The sequence below is a fragment of the Apis mellifera genome, linkage group LG12 (assembly GCF_003254395.2).
Source record: "Apis mellifera strain DH4 linkage group LG12, Amel_HAv3.1, whole genome shotgun sequence".
NCBI lineage: Eukaryota > Metazoa > Arthropoda > Insecta > Hymenoptera > Apidae > Apis > Apis mellifera.
This window is the reverse complement of record NC_037649.1, coordinates 1017173-1037078: the sequence shown is the minus strand read 5'-3', so window position 1 is coordinate 1037078 and position 19906 is coordinate 1017173. Positions and strand designations below refer to the sequence as shown.

At 26.5% G+C, this 19906-nt stretch overlaps 1 protein-coding gene across 15 annotated transcripts in view; it reads left to right on the top strand.

Moving 5' to 3' along the window:
• The window catches only part of LOC551490 (collagen alpha chain CG42342), a 251014-nt gene that overhangs the window by 209172 nt on the left and 21936 nt on the right, over positions 1–19906 (top strand). For 13 of the 15 annotated variants that reach the window (XM_026444373.1, XM_026444371.1, XM_026444369.1 and 10 more), the window contains 3 exons: positions 3975–4154; positions 9947–10052; positions 18874–18962. In XM_026444373.1, coding sequence (XP_026300158.1) covers positions 3975–4154; positions 9947–10052; positions 18874–18962 — 375 coding nt within the window. The remainder of the gene's footprint in view (positions 1–3974; positions 4155–9946; positions 10053–18873; positions 18963–19906) is intronic. The other 2 variants (XM_026444376.1, XM_026444375.1) reach the window with 1 other exon arrangement.

Here is a 19906-nt window from a genome sequence, read left to right as displayed (position 1 = left end):
TGTTAAATTATTATATAAAATTGAACCATTAACTGGATCGCTTTTAATTGGAATTTTCTTTTTATCATGAAGCAATTAATATAAGGAAAGTAATGGACTCTTTATTCATCATGAATGAAAAAAGTTTTAGTTTAATCTAGAAAAAGAGTTAAAGTAGATTTAAAAAATGATGGAGAATTAATAACAGTAAAGTTTTCATTATATTAAAATGTCATAACATTAAAAAAAAAAATCAGAAAATTACATTGATATTAATATATGATTTAATTATTTTCTATCTCATAAATATAAATAAATGGAAAATATCTTATGGTATACATATAATATACTTTTAAAATGTTTTAAATTTTAAAAACTATAAACATTCTTTTATAATTAATATAACAATTAATCATTATTTCATAAAGCAATCACAGAAAGAAAAGAAATTTGCAACCTCCTATGACTACAAAATTATTAAATATGTATACATATAGCGTGTTCTATAATCGATGATTTTGTTGGAAAAAAATATGATTCTACACAAATTCAAAAACAAAAATTCAAAATATAAAAATTTTCATCATCGGAGAAAATTAAATTTGAATGTTCTTTCTTTAAAATTGATGAGAAAAGAAAGAGTCGAGTCCAAGAGTGTAAGAATTTTCAAATTTAATTTCTTGGAACAAAAAGAAAAAAATTATATTAACCTTGCATTCTACTATTTTTCGGTTTGTTTTTTTCACGTAAAAGTGTCACTCATTGTGAGACACCTTATATATGGAAAAAAAAAAAAAAGAGGAAAAATTGTAATAAGAAAAGGTATTCGTGAGACGTAAAGAAGGAAACACGGTCCTGTTCTCTCTGCATGCCATTTTACATCCAATATGTCACGCATATTCAACAACGCACTTGTATGAACGAAAGTGCGCGCACGTGCGTGTATTGCATGTTCCATTATTTCCTGTTTCAGAAATTTTATTACAGTCGTAACTTTTTTTTTTTTTTTTTTTTTTTGAAGATTTATTACAACGTGTTCGCTGTGTATTATTACATTAGATGAATGTAGTATCAAATTGTATGCAAATAGATATATTTTTGTACGATTGCCATATTGTGTATACATATGTCTACTGTAGATAAAAAAAAAAAAAATATCCGTATACTTTGGGTTGACAAAATGCAAAAACAGTTTGAATAGTTTAAATTTTGAAAACCATTCGATTCGATGTTAAAATATATTATTTACGATATTTAAATTTTTTTTTGATAAGAATATTTAACGTTCCAACATTGATTAAATTATTTGACAGATTTTATTATGGTATCGAATAATCCCAATTTTTTGATATCGTCGCTCGATCAAAATTTATTGAAAAAAGAAAAAGAATATTATTTCATTACACTGATAAATAATTTGCATTTATAATTTATCCTGGCATTGATCTCATAAATATTATTTCTGATCGTCATCGTGTCAACGATTTTAATATTCGTGCACCGTTGCCACAAATCAACCAAAGTATCCGGATACTCATGAACGGTAATGTATACCTTGAACGTGTACAGTTACTGAAAGCATTTTTTCATCTTGCTCACGTGCAAAGTGTTTTTACTTGCCAACAACCTCCTACGAGAAGGGTAATTGGAATTTATTTTCCAATTAAAGTGGATAATGATAAATATCAGACAGAAGACATAAGAGGTCCATACTTCATTGAAATAAGTTATAATGTAAAATGTTCTCTTCATAAATTTATAAGTTAAACGTGTGCTCTATACATATACTGTATTAAATCTTTTCTTAATGTACATTATTTAATGCCCATAGCTAGAGTTATTAAAATAGATTATATACCCGCTATATTAGAATTAGTTTTCCTATTTTCTTTTATTTGTACAGTTGTTTTAAAATACAGTTTTAAACGTCGTTTTAATGCTTGTCGCAATATTCAATGTATCAAAAGGAAATGAAAATATTTCTCTAGAAATTGTTATCAAATTTTATTACACAAGTTTACTTGCATCCACTCGAGTTCTAAATAAGTATTTCTGACTAGTATTTTTGCATGATTGCTCTCAGAAATTTAAAACTGTGCGTGGAATAATATGTATGTTTTATTAGATCAATTGATGTTTTTATTTATATATTTATATATATATTTTCTTTTTCAAATTTAATTTAAAACCTTTATAAATTCATTAATAATTATCATATTGATCCATCTTGGCAAACAAGATAATAACTGTTCATCATATTCTAAGAGATATGTAAATATAATGAGAAATTAGTTGGCTTTGAAAAAACATCAACTTCTTCTTCATTCAAAGAGAATGAGATAAATAGGTTCTTCTTTTTGCATCTTGAATCATTACTACAAACTTTACTTCAAACAACATTTACCTTGAAACATGTCGTGTAAGATGAAAGTTCTGATAAGTTTTGATAAAGTTTTGATAAGTAGTTTATCTTTGATTAAGATACTTCTTCTTGCATCATAAAGATATATATTTCTCATTTGCAAAACATATTCTAATTATGGAATAGCTTATAAAATAGACTGAATGAATACCTAATCCATTTATATTTATTATTTAACATCCACTTGGGAAATTTTCATTCTTGATTCTGTTTACTATAGTTGAATTCCGTACATTGAATAGCCTATTATCTTCTATGAGCAAATACACTTGAATATTATCCATTTCAACACCTTTTATATTTACCTGTTTGTCATGTTTATTATGCAAATGTACATGGTGTCTATTTTTATTTCACATTGATATTCAATGATTTAATATTCACCGATGATTATGCAAAATACTTTAAAATCATGATATTGAAATATTTTCAAAATGACATAGGAAAATCTATTTTAAAATTCATTGAAAAGTTAATTTTTCTTTTTTTTTTTTCTTTCAAAGCTCAAGTTTCCCACGTAATTAACGATAAAAAAAAAACAAACGCGTTTCTCATTAATAGTCTGCACTTTGTAAAAATATATATCGTGTACACTTCATTATTCAACTAGACGAGCAGCTTAATAATCTTCTTGCAAGAATCATATATACGTTTAACTATTAACTACAAGTGTTTCAATCCCAATCATATTTCACTGTCGAGATTATAAATTAATACTCAACTCTTTGCTATGATCACGTCGCGCATGGAAAGATCAAGATGAAATATTGTAACTAATTCCCATTTAGCGATTCACAGAACTATTTCGAATTAAAATTTCATTTACATTTGTAGAATCCATTCCATACTTCGATAATATATCTTCAATTTTTTTTATCTTACAACTCGCAGAGGTTAATTGCAATTTATACGTGTCTTTGCATCATTAAATCCCCGTAATATGATTAAACACGCGCGATCAAACGAAATGATAAAAAAATTTATCGAAAACCACGATAATTAATCTCGAAATTTCTCGAAATCGCCTCTTTAATCAAAAATATTTGACGTCGCATTGAACAGTCCATGTTAAATCACCTAAGAATAACCTAACCTAAAAATCTTTCCAAGCGTGCCAAAGAAATATTCAACGCCGTAACAAGGATATCGATTATTCACTTTATCAAATACTTTGTACAATATCAGAACTGTACAAGAAAAAAAAAATTACAAAAATCATCACACTCTGATTAATCTGACGATTGAATAATAGAAAAAGTAATGCAAAACTAAACACGCACAGTTTTCTCGACGCGCTTTCTCTTTCTCTCTGTCTCTGTCCGCAATCCTCTTCCTCCTATTCTTCTCTCTCTCTCTCTCTCTCTCTCTCTCTCTCTCTTCTGCCTCTTTGTAATAAAAACTCACCACCGACGATTTTTCTCCGCTGCTCCTCTTCCCTTATTATTTCCCCCTCCCCACCCCTCTGTCTCTCTCCGCCTGTGGCACAAACCGACGAGTACCGAGAGACACTCCTTGTCGAGGGCTCTCGCCGGAAGAAAGCGGTAACGACGTAACACTGTTGGAAACGTAACAGGGAGAGCCAGGCGAGCCTGGACCACCGGGGCCACCCGGTCCTCCGGGTGCCGAGGGTCTTCCCGGCCACGAGGGAAGGCAAGGAGCTCCGGGTGACGTTGGGCCGCCGGGTGAAAAGGGAACACCGGGATCGAGTGGGCCGATTGGTCCGCCTGGTACACCGGGACTTCCGGGTCCTAAGGTAATTCTTTCATTTTCATGCTCTCTCATTTTCATCATTTGATATTTGGGGAGGGGAGTTGATAAGTTTGAGAGGCTTGATTTTTGGAGAATAAAGATAAAGTGTTACAATTCAAGTTGGATGAAAATTTTATTTTTTAAAAGAGTGAAGAAAATTCAAAAGTATTTGCAACTTGATAATAAGTGTGGAGGAATATTTTTGTATTTTGCAGTTAAAATATGTGATCATTCAGAATTGGAAATAAGGGAATGAATTGTTTGATTGAGAATCTCTATTATAAAATCTAGGATTTTATTATAAATTAGTTAAATTATAAAAAAATGGTACACCGGGACTTCCTGGTCCTAAGGTAATTCTTTCATTTTCATGCTCTATCATTTGATATTTGGGGGAGGAGAAACGAGTTTTTTCGTGGAAGAGGCTTGATTTTTGGAGAATAAAGATAAATTCAAGTTACAATTCAAGTTGGATGAAAATTTTATTTTAAAAATTTGCAACTTGATAAGTGTGGAGGGATATTTTTGCGTTTTGCAGTTAAGGTATGTTATTATAGTTGGCATTGGAAAAAAATTTTGTAACATTATTTAAACTATTTTGTGATCATCATTTGATATTTGGGGAGTTGATAAGTTTTGGAAGAGGCTTGATTTTTGGAGAATAAAGATAAAGTGTTACAATTCAAGTTGGAATGAAAATTTTATTTAAAAAATTTGCAACTTGATAATTAGTGTGGAGGGATATTTTTGTGTTTTGTAAATATGTTATTATAGTTAGCATTGGAAAAAAATTTTGTAACATTACTTAAACTATTTTATGATCATTCAGAATTGGAAATAAGGAATGAATTTTTTGATTAAGAATCTCTGTTATAAAATCCAGGAATATATTTACTTTGCATTTAAATTATGAAACTGATACCAAATTAATTAAATTACAAAAAAAAAAAAAGGAAGGATAAGTTGATAAGTTTTCGTGGAAAAGGTTTGATTTTTGGAGAATAAAGATAAAGTGTTACAATTCAAGTTGGATGAAAATTTTATTTTTTAAAAGAGTGAAGAAAATTCAAAAGTATTTGCGACTTGATATTAAGTATGGAGGGATATTTTTGTATTTTGTAGTTAAGACATGTTATTATAGTTGGCATTGGAAGTAATTGTTAGGGAAGGAAAAAAATTTTGTAATATTACTCAAACTACTCTTGTGATCATTCAGAATTGGAAATGAGGGAATGAATTGTTTGATTGAAAATCAAGTTATAAAATCTGAATAAAAATAATCTGAGAATAAAATCTGAGAATCTGTTACAAAATCCAGGAATATATATTTACTTTGCGTGTAAATTATGAAACTGATACCAAATTAATTAAATTACAAAAAAAAAAAGAAAAAGGAAGGATACTTGAATTGATAAGTTTTTGTGGAAGAGACTTGATTTTTGGAGAATAAAGATAAAGTATTACAATTCAAGTTGGATGAAAATTTTATTTTAAAAATTTGCAACTTGATAATAAATATGGAGGGATATTTTTGTGTTTTTCAGTTAATATATATGTTATTATAGTTGGCATTGGAAAAAAATTTTGTAACATTACTTAAACTATTTTGTGATCATTCAGAATTGGAAATAAGGGAATGAATTGTTTGATTGAGAATCTCTATTATAAAATCTAGGATTTTATTATAAATTAATTAAATTACAAAAAAATGGTACACTGGGACTTCTGGGTCTTTCATTTTCATCATTTGATGATGATATTTGGGGGAGGAAAAATGATAAGTTTTCATGGAAGAAGCTTGATTTTTGGAGAATAAAAATAAAGTGTTACAATTCAAGTTGGATGAAAATTTTATTTTAAAAATTTGCAACTTGATAATAAGTGTGGAGGGATATTTTTGTATTTTGCAATTAAGATATGTGATCATTCAGAATTGGAAATAAAGGAATAAATTGTTTGATTGAGAATCTCTGTTATAAAATCCAGGAATATATATTTACTTTGCATGTAAATTATGAAGCTGATACCAAATTAGTTAAATTACAAAAAAAGAAAAAGAAAAAGGAAGGATACTTGAGTTGATAAGTTTTCGTGGAAGAGGCTTGATTTTTGAAGAATAAAGAGTTACAATTCAAGTTGGATGAAAATTTTATTTTAAAAGAGTGAAGAAAATTCAAAAGTATTTGCAATTTGATAATGAGTATGAAAGGATATTTTTGTGTTTTGAGTTAAGATATGTTGTTATAGTTGGCATAGGAAAAAAATTTTGTAACATTACTCAAACTATCTTATGATCATTCAGAATTGGAAATAAGGGAATGAATTGTTTGATTGAGAATCTCTGTTATAAAATCCAGGAATATATATTTACTTTGCATCTAAATTGAAATTCTCTATGAAGCTGATGCCAAATTAGTTAAATTACAAAAAAAGAAAAAGGAAGGGTACTTAATTGCAAGTTGTTTCTGAATATTTTTGGTATTGGCAAATTTTTAGAATGTTAGATTTTAATTCACTTTGATTTCGATGGTGATTAGTACTTTTGGTATCTAGTATTGGCCAATTGGGTTAAGTTTTGATGGATTGGCATTGCAGACTGTTTCTGACTAGTTTTGACTAGTTTCGTTAATGCTGATTTTAACTTGGTCAAAACAAGTAGAGAATATTGGTATTGTTTAACTAGTTAAACTTGCAATAGGATTGACGACAGATGGCGTTGATAAACTAGTTTTGTCTGGTCGTATCGAGTATTGGAATTGGAATTTGAGTTCCGATCTTTACATGTACATTATTTTATAGCAAAAAGACTTTGTTCGAGTCATCTGGCATTATATTACAATGTTCATGAATTAACATGATATTTTTGAAATAATATAAATAATAAGCCTTCATAAAACTGATCTTCATTCTTGAAATTGCTTGAATAATACATGTAATAAGTATTCTGATTCAATAAAGAGATGATAACTTTTCTTAATTCAAGATACAAGAGAACTCACTCACCCTGAAAATTGTAATTTTAATTGGAAACTTGGTGGCAAAGAACAGCTTTCGTTCTTGCAGAAAATCACTTTGAAAGGATGAAATCAACTCCCAGAGTTTATGAACTCTTTTCTTGTTTTGAATATAAAATACATAAAACTTTATACACATATATATATACGCGTTATTTAGTTTCTTTTTTATTAAGAAGAAACCGTAGCGAGAAGTCAGTGTAAATTTTCATTGTAACTTGAGGAATATTGTGTTGCAAAAAGGATCATCTAGAATTGTATCTTTATCATATTCACTTTAAAGGTATAATTTTTACAAGGATCATTTCTTATAATTCAGCCAACTTTATAATTGTCTGACAAATTTCTTATCCTTTCAATTATGAAATTTAATATTAAACTTTGCTGTTTCTATTTTTAAAAATTTTTTAAAAATCCTAAGATCGTTTAATTTTTTGCTACTTTCCAATCATTTTATCAATCAAATATTACTGACGATTTAATTTTTCCATTGAAACTTCGATAAACAAATAATACTTTTTATTACTGAAGCAATATTCTCACGATATCTCGATGAAGTTAATGCCTCAAACAACTCGATCAACTTCGATTCGAATATTTCGTTGAACGGGCAGAACGGAATTTTCCAAAAATATTAAAGCTTATTAACCACGATCAAAGTATAGAATTCTGGAGAGGAAAACTGCCAATGCTTGCATTCGAGCAAACAGAAGGAAGAGGAGATCCATCGACCCCCTATGGCTGTTCGCAGTGCCTTTGATTAGGCCGATTCCCTTTGATTCCTCTTATTGACCTAATTGGTTGCGATTGTAGAAGCTTCATTTTACAATTGCCCGTTAGAGATACCTTAAAAATCCCTCTGTCTACCGAGGACCTTTCACTTCAACCTCTCCTATTGGACGACTTTACTTTTGTCCAATAGATTTTCCGGTCTCGTTGAGCGTGTATCAAGGATGTTCCAAATGTTTTCTATAATAGATGTAGAAGAAAAAAGAGTGGATCAGTGTGTGAAAATTAAGAGGGAAAGAAACTGAGCATGCTTGTTGAATTTCAATTAAAGATATAAAATGGTATATTTTTGTGGAAATATTTCATTATTCTTTTTATTCTATTTTCTGATATTCCTTTTAACTCTTCTTATAATTCTGTGAGAAATCTAGGGAAAAAATTATGATGCACAATGCTTATTATTGGGAGTTGAACATTCAGAAGGAAATGTATATTCATAAAATTTGTGCAAAATTGCATTCGTAAAGGTTAATGGTAAAGCTTTCCCTGGTTCTCTAATATACTTTTGCACTTAAATTAATTAGCACGTACTCTGTGTGCGTGTCTTTAAAGTTACGTCGTCTAATGCATACACACGTGTGTATTGTGATTCTCACAAAGAATTGAACAACAAGCAATTTAATTAAACAAATTCGTTTCACTTATGTGTCTAAATGATAATTAATTGGAAATAGAATTAAACGTTCCTATTTTATTCGAAATAAATTCGATAATTCAAATGAGATGAAATTGAATTTTGATATAAATTAATTATAATTAAAAAAGTAAAAATATAATGTAAATTTCGTAAAAGGATTTTACAAATCTGATGCAATAATTATTGAACAATTTAACAAATTCGTATCGTTAATGTGATTTAATTTTTCTAAAAATTTTCTTTGATCTCTAAAATAACTTATATTAAATTTCAAGGCTATTTAAAATATCCTAAATAAAATCTATGGAAAAAATTTTCCATTGAATATATCCAATTATAAATAATATCCAAATATTTATATTTCAAAAAAAAAAAATATAATATTTCTACAATATTTCCAAATAAAAAATAAATGCTTCATAATATTTCAAACATTCACCATTCTAAAATAAAATCTCCTCCTCCAAGTAATAAAATATCCAAAATAAAATTTATGGAAAAAATTTTCCATTGAATATATCCAATTATAAATAATATCCAAATATTTATATTTCAAAAAAAAAGTAATATTTCTACAATATTTCTAAATAAAAAATAAATGCTTCATTTATAATATTTCAAATATTCATCATTCTAAAATAAAATCTCCTCCTCCAAATAATAAAATATCCAAAATAAAATCTATGAAAAAAATTTTCCATTGAATATATCCAATTATAAATAATATCCAAATATTTAAAAAAAAAAATATAATATTTCTACAATATTTTCAAATAAAAAATAAATGCTTTATAATATTTCAAACATTCACCATTCTAAAATAAAAACTTCTCCTCCAAGTAATAAAATATCCTAAATAAAATCTATGGAAAAAATTTTCCATTGAATATATCCAATTATAAATAACATCCAAATATTTATATTTAAAAAAAAAATGTAATATTTCTACAATATTTCCAAATAAAAAATAAATATAATTCATAATATTATAATTTCAAACATTCACCATTCTAAAATAAAATCTCCTCCTCCAAATAATAAAATATCCTAAATAAAATCTATGGAAAAAATTTTCCATTGAATATATCCAATTATAAATAATATTCAAATATTTCAAAAAAAAAATATAATATTTCTACAATATTTCCAAATAAAAAATAAATATAATAATTCATAATATTATAATTTCAAACATTCACCATTCTAAAATAAAATCTCCTCCTCCAAGTAATTAGCATTTTTTAAAATTAAAAATGATATATATCAAAACATCAAATGTCCCGGCCAGATTCCCTATCAGACTCGTTAATCTCCTTCCAAGACGTCCATTAATTGAAGCAACGTTATTCTCGGCAGGGTGACAAGGGTGATAGAGGCGACCGAGGTATAACAACGTCTTTGAACGGGGAACCATTTGCAACTGGAGTATTCGAAGGACCCCCTGGTCCACCAGGACCACCTGGTAAGTATATATACATATATATACGTGGTATAATTTAAATTCTCTCTCAGACTGATACTCATAATATATTAATGCAGCATAATAAGACCACATGAAGCGATTTAAATTATGTTTTCTAGGTCTCTTAAGTATATATATATACTTATAAGGTGTCTTATAATATGAGAGATTCATTTTGAATGGAGGAGATTTATAATAAGATGTATATTATTGATGATAAATATCCATGTAACAATGGTAATATAATATAATAGTAATATGTATATAATATAATAATATAATATAATATAATAGTAACAATGGTAATATAATATAATAGTATACAGAATTTTATTGAAATTATTAGAAATTATCAGAATCAAAATTATATATATATATATATATATATATATATATATATATAGTCAAATTATTATATACATTATATATTATAGATGATGTTTATGATATTTATGATTTAATTTCACTAAAGATACTTTTTATATAATAAATGGAAAAGAATATTTGTTATTCAAGATTATATTATTCTGAAACACTTTTGTTTTCTAATAAAATTCTGAGGAATATTAAGTGTTATAGAATATTTATAAGTACTTGGAATTCTTGAAGAACTGAAAACTTGAGAGAAAGTGAACAATTTTGAGTTTGATGACAACTCTGTTTTGTTCTCTTAAAAAATAGCAATTCAAGAAAAATGTTAAATGAATATTTATATTTTTACAAATTTTTTCTATCCTCCTAATTGAAGTGAATGTTTCATCTTATGAGTCATTTTGTACATTCATTTACATGCATAATGTACAATGTACAAATATTATCACATTTTTGTACGTTCCTTGAACTTTATAAAAGATTTCAAGAAAATATGTATTTAAATCTGCATAATTTTTATTGGAAACAAAATTTTCCATCTGCATTTTTCCAAATTGAATTATTCTTTTCAAAGAATTTTTATTAGAATTATAAAAAAAAAAGAAAAGTAAATACAAATATATATAAAAGCGAAATTATATTTAATTGTATCATGTATTATTATTATTAGAGAGAATGTATAAATTTTCGTTTCCCAAAGCATGATATTAGAAAACAGAAGATTCATATTACCAATTATAACAGATTATTCGTGTTCATTTAGGCAGAAAATTTGGGGAACAATATTTGTACACTCATTATCTCAATTGGCCTTTTTTGGATTTTTACTGCATTTTTCCTTCGCTCTACAATCTACTTATATTTCAATCCAAAATACACAGAAAATTAAGCAGAGAAGCTTTACATTTACTTAAAGATTTTCACTCTGGGAAATTTGCTCGTTCAAGCAAAGCAAAGCTACGTTTCCAAAAAGATGGATTGCAATTTATAAATATTCATTGTTAATTAAACCTATAGTTCAAAGGCATTATATAACTTTTTTGAACTATTTTTATAACATATATATATATTTGTTTAAGAAGAATTATTTAAAATTATTAATTAATCGTTTCAAAATTTCATTTGATACAACAAGAGGATGATATTTGTATTATTGAAAAAATGTAGATGAAAAAATTTTGTAAAAATATTATTTTAATACAATTTTTAAAAAGTTCGAGGAAATTTTAATCGAGCCTACGAATATTCTTGAAACTGTTTGCTTTGTTTCGAGGAAGGTTATTTTGGGATAAGCAATTTTCTTCTTCTTCTTTGAGCAAATGTATTCGAAATTTCAATTTTCAAAATATTCTCCGTTTACATTTAATTTCTATTCGATTCGAGGATAATTTCCAAGAATATAATATGATTTGCTTCATAAAAATCGATACAAATCTCTGTTAAAATTCACAAAATGTTGTCAATTTATCAATGTCATTTTTTTCGAATGGTAGAAAGAAAGAAAGTCATGCCTTACGTTGGGTTCAGAGAAATAATTTTACTTCCTCCTTTGACACAGTTAGATGAAAAGAAATGATTGAACGAACAGGATGACTGAAGGCATTAGAGAAGGCTATCTCTCTCTATAGCCTTGGAGCTATATATGGTAAAAGAGCATCGTGTGACATCATTTAACGAAGCAAAGAAGGATATCCTTTAGGAAGAAAAATTCTATTCTCTGAAAAAAAGGATCCACTTTGAAACAAAGCAATTCTTCCATTTCAAATCATACATTTTTTTTAATATTCGTTTCTATGATATATTCGTACGCAGTTAATCAAAATTAATTAAAATGAACATCTTTTGCACATTTATTGCTTGGATACAGAGTGTTGATATATCGAATGATCGATCTTTAAACGATGATAAATGAAATATAAAATGCTATTCAAAAATATCGATCGACAATTATTTGTGTCAAGTTGTAAACAATTTAATTCTTTAGATGGAGATGAATAATAAGCGAGATAATTTAAATGAAAATAAAAATAATTCCTAATAATTCTTAAAATTTTAAAAATTTATAAATTTCATTATTTTTTTTTTTTTTTTAATATATCTCATTCTATCTCCATTTCGATATAATGCAAAATTGATTGATGAATCGATTGGAATTTTTGCATACTTTTATGTTTGTTTAGTCTAAAATCGACTCTTCAAAAATCGCCCACGAATACATTAACACTCTATGTAAATGCAAAAAGATGTTTGCAGTTTCCAGTTTTTGTTTCCTACTCATATTCCATTTTAATCTCTTTTTTGTTAGACTGTCCTAGAAAATGTTATAGAAATATTTTCCAATTTTTAAAACTATTGTATTTATTAAGAAATTGTTAAAAATGTCTTTATTATAATTATTTAATTAAATGTTACGAGCTTTAACAGATATGTATATAATATTTCCTAGGATAATCTAATGATACATGCATTGCACAAACAAATAATCTCAGGATGAAGTATTTCTCAATAGGTAATTTGCAAAGCTATATTTCTCACAATAAAACATGTACACGTTATTCACAAACAATTCAATAACAGATTGAAACCAATCCAACTTTGTACTCTCCTAGTATTTATCCAATATCATTAAACTTGTGGCATTGGTTGTATCATTCCTGGACAAATGAATGTCAAGCAATACATGATAAAATACATAATAAAGCTTGTTGATATAAGTAGTAAACGTTTTTTAACAAAATTAATAAAAATAATTAATACAAATAAACATGAAAGTTTTTTACATTAATTATGTATTTTAAAAACAGAGATTAAAAAATTAATGAACTACTAAACTTTAAACTTTAAATATAAAGAATCATAAAAATTATAACACAGATGAAAAACAACTTAGATACTTTTGATAAAATTATTATTAATTTAAATTACATAAAGCAAATTTTAATCAAAAACTGCAATATATATTTCAAATTATTCTAATAAAAAACAATTATAAAAATTATAACAAAGATTAAAAACATTACTTAGATATTTTTAATAAAATTATTCTTAATTTAAATTTTAATCAAAAATTGCATTCTAATAAAAAAACAATTATAAAAATTATAACAAAGATGAAAAACAACTTACATACTTTTAATAAAATTATTCTTAATTTAAATTACATTAAGCAAATTTTAATAATCAAAAATTGCATTCTAAAAAAAAACAATTATAAAAATTATAACAAAGATGAAAAACTTAGATACTTTTGATAAAATTATTCTTAATTTAAATTAAGAAATTAAATTAAATAACCAAATTTTAATCAAAAACTGCAATACATATTTCAAATCATTCTAATATAAACAATTATAAAAATTATAACAAAAATTAAAAACATCCTTAGATACTTTTGATAAAATTATTATTAATTTAAAATTATATATAAGCAATAAATATAAGCAAATTTTAATAAAAAATTATAGCAAAGATTAAAGACATTACTTAGATACTTTTGATAAAATTATTCTTAATTTAAATTACATAACCAAATTTTAATTAAAAATTGCAATACATATTTCAAACCATTATATTTTTAATTTAATATAAACAATTATAAAAATTATAACAAAGATTAAAGACATTCTTAGATACTTTTAATAAAATTATTCTTAATTTAAATTACATAAAACAAATTTTAATCAAAAATTGCATTCTAATAAAAAAACAATTATAAAAATTATAACAAAAATGAAAAACAACTTACATACTTTTGATAAAATTATTCTTAATTTAAATTAAGAAATTAAATTAAATAACCAAATTTTAATTAAAAACTGCAATACATATTTCAAGTCATTCTAATAGAAAACAATTATAAAAATTATAACAAAGATGAAAAATAACTTGGATACTTTTGATAAAATTATTATTAATTTAAATTACAAAGCAAATTTTAATAAAAAATTATAACAAAGATTAAAGACATTACTTAGATACTTTTGATAAAATTATTCTTAAATTTAAATTACATAAAACAAATTTTAAAAAATTGCAATACAATATTTCAAATCATTGTACTTTTTCTTTTTTTAGAAAAAGAATACACACATATATATATATACATAGAAGGTATCACAATTTAACAACCTTCTTTAATACTGTTTCGTCACGTTTTATTACCGCAACGTTGATACAACTTGATACGAAATAAATACACGTGGAAAAGTGACAGTGAACGAGGAAGCACACTTCGGTTCGAATGGTTACACACGTACAAAGTGAACGTGATCAGATTTCACTAATTCACCGGCGCCCCCTCTAGCGAGAGTTTGCCGCTATCTTCTCGCAGTGGAATTGATTCGCATTAAGGTGCGCCTCCTATTCGATACAGCCTTCATTTCAATCGATTGGAATGCGGTACAGTTAATGCCCCTTTAGAGATGTAACTGTTATTCGAGACCGCGTTTACCATGGGATTATTGTAAATCTACATTCGCGATATTCGTACCGTTAACGAATCGATTGTCTCTCGCTGAATTGGAATTGATAATTAAGAATTTAAATAAGACTCTCGAAAAAATTTAAATATAAACGAAACTTGGCAAAATTTGAAGATTCTTCATAGCTCTTTCATTCATTGCATTTTATATCGATTTTTAATCCATTTTATTGAGATGAAATTTGAGAAAATTCGATTTTTATTTATAATAGATACTTCTTCCTGTTTCTCACCGTCGATTATCGGTTTTGTCTTGAACGAAGTTGAAATAATTGGAACAAGTTGTTTTCGTTGCGCGAGCATTCTTCAATTCGAAAAACAGGGAAAGATCTCGATTTTTAGAATACGAAATATTCTGAGAGCCTCAACTTTTGAATTTTCATTTTTAATTCGAGAGAATCGTTTCTTCTTATTAATATTTTTTTTCAATTCGTCAAAAGCAAACTCTAGATTTTGATATCCATTATTTTTAAATTTTAAAAGAGAATAAATTTTTACTATCATCGAATATAAAAAAAAGGAAAAATTATACCTTTCTTTTTAAAAATTTACAAAAAGAATTTTATTTTTATATAAATAAAAATTGCATGAAACGCAACGCGAGTTTGTTGTGCTCGTTCGTTTCAATAATTTACGAGGAAATGTTTTCACTTCGCGGCGTGATAAATAATTCTCTTCTAATCTCGGATTAGTATTTGAATCCGAAAAAAAAGGAAAAATCGGTGGTAAGCTTTCCAAACAATTCCAATAATGAATATCACACAAGATTTATCACCGGTGTCCCTGATATTTACTCAAACGAAATCTAAAAATGATTGCGTAACCAATGAGAGAAGTTTATCTTAACTATTTATCAAATAATCCGACTTCTGGATTTGCGGTGCAATGAGAAGAAATTATATATACAGGGTGTGCCAAGATTTTTCCATACACAAACGAACAAAAATTCTCAAAAATATGTTGGAAATAAAATAAAAATGGTGGAACTTTCGATCAGACGTGAAATTAAAAAAATCGGCAAATTTTCTTCTTTTCTTCCTTTTCAATATCAGTAAGAGTAATTTTAAAAAACAAATTAAAGTCATCAATCGTTACGATTATATTATTTTCCAGTTATAGGTGAAAAAGGGACACCCTGTATAACTGGGGTTTGCAATAAATCCGCCCACGAAATACATGAGAAGGTAACAAATCAATCGGACAGGGGAACGGTGATCCTGATAGTATATCACGCGTTTTCTGCGCTTTCTAGCGATCATTTGTCCACGTACGTGTGCGTGGAAAGCGCGACAAAAGCGATTTACGGCCGAGCTCGGGTATCAAATGCCTAAGTATAGCCCGTTAGGCCTCGATCCATCCGCTTAATTCCTTACTTTTCCTCCAAAAGTTTTTCTTCGAACGAATTAATTTCTTAATATTTTGTCACGAGGAAAAATTTATGCTGTACGCTAAATTTTGGATAAAATGTAAGAAGTTATTAAATTTATTGTTCGAACGAATTAATTTCTATATTTTGTTACGAGGAAAAATTAGAGATAAAATGTAAGAGATTATTAAAATTATTAAATTTATTGTTCGAACGAATTAATTTCTATATTTTGTTACGAGGAAAAATTAGAGATAAAATGTAAGAAATTATTAAAATTATAAAATTTATTATTCGAACGAATTAATTTTTATATTTTGTTACGAGAAAAAATTAGAGATAAAATGTAAAAAATTATTAAAATTATTAAATTTATTGTTCGAACGAATTAATTTCTATATTCTATATTTTGTTACGAGGAAAAATTAGAGATAAAATGTAAGAAATTATTAAAATTATTATTAAAATTATTAAATTTATTGTTCGAACGAATTAATTTCTATATTTTGTTACAAGGAAAAATTAGAGATAAAATGTAAAAAATTATTAAAATTATTTATTATTAAAATTATTAAATTTATTGTTCGAACGAATTAATTTCTATATTTTGTTACGAGGAAAAATTAGAGATAAAATGTTCGAACGAATTAATTTCTATATTTTGTTACGAGGAAAAATTAGAGATAAAATGTAAGAGATTATTAAAATTATTATTAAAATTATTAAATTTATTGTTCGAACGAATTAATTTTTGTTACGAAGAAAAATTAGAGATAAAATGTATATTAAAATTATTATTAAAATTATTAAATTTATTATTCGAACGAATTAATTTCTATATTTTGTTACGAGGAAAAATTAGAGATAAAATGTAAGAAATTATTAAAATTATTAAATTTATTATTCGAACGAATTAATTTTTATATTTTGTTACGAGAAAAAATTAGAGATAAAATGTAAAAAATTATTAAAATTATTAAATTTATTGTTCGAACGAATTAATTTCTATATTTTGTTACGAGGAAAAATTAAAGATAAAATATAAGAAATTATTAAAATTATTTATTATTAAAATTTATTGTTCGAACGAATTAATTTCTATATTTTGTTACGAAGAAAAATTAGAGATAAAATGTAAGAGATTATTAAAATTATTATTAAAATTATTAAATTTATTGTTCGAACGAATTAATTTCTATATTTTGTTATGAGGAAAAATTAGAGATAAAATATAAGAAATTATTAAAATTATTTATTATTAAAATTTATTTTGTTACGAGGAAAAATTAGAGATAAAATGTAAGAAATTATTAAAATTATTAAATTTATTGTTCGAACGAATTAATTTCTATATTTTGTTACGAGGAAAAATTAGAGATAAAATGTTCGAACGAATTAATTTCTATATTTTGTTACGAGGAAAAATTAGAGATAAAATGTAAGAGATTATTAAAATTATTATTAAAATTATTAAATTTATTGTTCGAACGAATTAATTTTTGTTACGAAGAAAAATTAGAGATAAAATGTATATTAAAATTATTATTAAAATTATTAAATTTATTATTCGAACGAATTAATTTCTATATTTTGTTACGAAGAAAAATTAGAGATAAAATGTATATTAAAATTATTATTAAAATTATTAAATTTATTATTCGAACGAATTAATTTCTATATTTTGTTACGAGGAAAAATTAGAGATAAAATGTAAGAAATTATTAAAATCAAATGTGAAATATATAATAATAATAATAATTCTTCTGATGCCACGTCTTCTTCTCTCCAATTCTAATTACAATTCTAAAAAAATATAATTAAAAAAAAAAAGCAAGAGTTCATTGATCCTGTATCTTCGAATCTCGAAAATGTGTGCAGGAAAAAAAGAAAAAAAATCCTCCTCCAAGATCTTCCTCTCTCCCTTTTCCTTACAAACAAAATCTTACAATTTCCTTTAAAACAAAATCTTACAATTAAGATTTATTTTACTCGTATAAACAATTTCACTTAATTAAATCGAATTATCGAACGAAAGAATTATCAAATTTCCTCGAAATTTAAAATCCTTTCAAAAACGATTGTCACCACTTTTTAAAAACCCTCGAATAACGTACAATATGTACAAGATACAGATGGATATTGGCCACTTAAGAGTCGAGACCGGTTTAAATGGGGAGGCGACTTCTGTCTGGATTCAATCGAACGGAAGAAGGTGAAATATCGCGTATAAACTCAACTGAAACGTTCAACGTCTACGAATTCTACGAATTCCCCGAGACTCCAATAATTAAAGCTTAACCGGGTTAACAATATCAATTTAATCGAATCCGTTTCTTCGAAACAGATGCTAATTCTCGTTCGAAAAATCAATATTATTCAAAAAACATACACACACACATATATAAACACACACGCAATAAAGAGAAATACGAAAGAAATAATATTCCAAAAGAAGAATTTAATTTCCCTTCTTATAATATAATTGATATACAATTCAATTAAATCTGTGCATGATGAGAGAGAGAGAGAGAGAGAGTGGGTGCGCGAAACGAGAGAAACGTGTCATGTTTTATTTTATGCACGTGATGTGTACACGCACACAGGGCCCCAGGGCGAGAAGGGGGAGCTGGGTCCGACGGGACCACCCGGTCTGCCGGGAGAGAAGGGTGCCCGGGGAAAGCAAGGGAAGAGGGTAAGCTTCAGCGAGGTCCTCCGGCGAACGACCACCGACCAAATATCGAGAACCGTACGAAACCGTATCCTCTCTCCTCCTCTCCTTTTTTTCTCGAATATTTATATTATATCTGAAGGAAAAAAAAAAGTATCCTACTTCCTCTCCTCCAAAATATTCTCCTGGATTATATTCACATTATTCTTCTCCCTTCCTTTTATTTTTTTTTTTTCTTTAATTGGGAATTTGTGACAAATTTCCTTTGTGTATTTGCGTATCTGCACGCGATGGAAAGAAAGCATGTAGCTTCTTCGGTTGTTTGCCTCTTACATCACGTAAAGCATGACACACAACTCTGGACGGAACTGGATCAACGTTGATTTCTTGGAATTCTTTGAATTATTGGGATTGTATATATATGTGTATATATTCTTGCCTGATGGGCAAGCAATTATATATATATATATATATATATATATATATATATATATATATATATATATATACAGTGCGTGATATGTATTTGAGAATAGAAATTGGTTTATCTTTGCAGGAAGGGGCTATTAATAAGTTGTTTCTTTCGGTTCGAGTGGGTCAATCTTCGCTCGAGGAGTGGCAATCGTGATAGAATGTCGAGAGTGGCGGCTGGCTCGATTTTTGAAAGTGAAGTTGCTCGAGTGTTTTCTATTCTCAAGTGTGTTTTGTAGAATGCAAAAAATTGATGATAAGTAAATAGATCCATAAATAAATAGATAGATAAAGATAATTGATCAGAGGCTTCCTTGTATCGATTTAAGATTTATATTAAGAATTTTTAAATGGAGCCTCTGAATCTAGTTTTATAATTTGATGAACAATCTTCGATTTTTTGTTCAACATATCTTTAAATATCTTTAGATATACTTTCACTTTCTCAAGTTAATCGAGAATAATAAAAGTAATTAAATCGAAAATAATATTCTCAA